Source organism: Thalia democratica, chromosome 6 (genome assembly GCF_965202585.1).
Source record: "Thalia democratica chromosome 6, ktThaDemo2.hap1.1, whole genome shotgun sequence".
Classification (NCBI taxonomy): Eukaryota; Metazoa; Chordata; class Thaliacea; order Salpida; family Salpidae; genus Thalia; species Thalia democratica.
Genome location: NC_139170.1, coordinates 2688216 through 2689890, shown reverse-complemented (window position 1 = coordinate 2689890; position 1675 = coordinate 2688216). Strand labels below are relative to the sequence as shown.

Here is a 1675-nt window from a genome sequence, read left to right as displayed (position 1 = left end):
TTGAAGTTTTATGTTTTTTTTAACAAAGTTTTCAAACAAATTAAAAAATTATGTTTCTAAATAAAACCAGGTTATTTGTTAGTCTTATCAAAATGAAAGAATGATTAAGCTAATATACTATTCAGTTTCTTGATTATTATTTTCATTATAAGTCTTTTTATTTTTTCTAAGTAAAATACTTATTTTTATTTATTTACTTTCAAGCAATTAACACTAAACTGCACCGCGCGACCATAAACGGAAAATAAAAAGTAATTTTGAAATAGAATGTATAAACTAACTAGATACTAAAATCTAAGTCAAAATGTTTGTAAAAAAGTGAAAGGTGAAATAATAAAAATTTGTAGATTGTTTACGATTTGTTATGGATACTACAAAAATGCATTTTGAAGAATCTAAACAATATTGCAATAAAATTAATGGTTCAATAGTTTCTAATCTTCTTGGCAGTAAGGGAAAGAAGTATCACAGGTATCATATTAGAATATATAAAACATTGATGTAAGCAGTTATGACAAAACAATAACAATATCTACTATAAAGCAAAACAGACATGTAAAAAAATTATTACTCATCAAATCTATGTTTCAATTAATTTATAACTACAACAAGGAAAAAACTTTTTTTATTAATGGTTAAGCATTATTCTAATAGTAAACTGTAACTCGTTATTAAAACTTAAACTGTATCTAGAAAACATAATAATGAAGAAAAAATTTTTAATTTTTTCTATACTATTTCTTAAGTAATTGTCGATATACTAACAATAAATTCCTCATAAAAGCATTAAATTTATAAAAATTTCAGCCAAATTTTAGCCGAGGTAAGAAAAGTCAGACAACAAGCAAGCGACCCGTTCTGGGTCGGAGTAGTCAACCCTAGCAACGATAACACCCCTGGCAACCACGGAAACTGGACGTTTCTGGACGGGGAGCCAGTTGAAGACCTGATATTCGATTGGCACTCTGATGAACCTGACAACAGGTACGGTAATGAGAAATGTGCGAGAGTTTGGAACGGCGAGAACCAACTCTACGATTTCCAGTGCAGTTATTTGTCGCTGGTACTGTGTCAGGTACCTGTTGTTTGCTAAATGTTTTTTAGTAATAAAGTTTTCTATGCCTGTTATTTGTTGAAAGATATTAAAATTGGTGTTTTTGAATTCTGGTTTTGTTTAAGTTGGTTGGTGAGTAGAAAAAGTTTAATTTATGTAAAGTTCTTTTTATTTGTTTGTTTTTTATCAATTGTGAAATAAAATGATTATTGGTTAAATGTATATTGTTTTATTTAAAATACTAATGTACTAATGATTTTAATACGAACTTGTGTTATTATCTTTAATTTTGAATACGAACTCCAAAATTTCTTATAAGTTTTAGTTAATATTGACGATAGTATTTTTTACAATCACTTTTTTTAACTTTAAATTTATAAAACTTATCTTAATTTATTACTGTAAATTTTGTCGTCAAACCTTACAAAAAAAAATAAATGTATGAAGTTTTTATTTTTGTAATGCTATACAGTGACTCTAATTGCAAATTTAATGTTGGTTTTTGTCTGTTTTTACTTAATTTATTACTTGTTAAGTCATTTTATGCAATTTAAACGAACTTTACAACTAAAAGTTTGTTTACATAGAAATAAGTATTAGCGTTTCTCTCCGTTTTTTTTT

The 1675-nt window shown here is 26.3% G+C and overlaps 1 protein-coding gene across 1 annotated transcript; it reads left to right on the top strand.

Annotated features, from left to right (window-relative positions):
- Positions 1 to 379: 379 nt before the first annotated feature.
- LOC145838074 (hepatic lectin-like) lies at positions 380 to 1093 on the top strand. Its single transcript, XM_082945610.1, has 2 exons — positions 380 to 471; positions 808 to 1093. The coding sequence occupies exons 1-2, from the start codon at positions 380 to 382 to the stop codon at positions 1091 to 1093; spliced, it is 378 nt and encodes a 125-aa protein (XP_082801736.1).
- Positions 1094 to 1675: the final 582 nt, after the last annotated feature.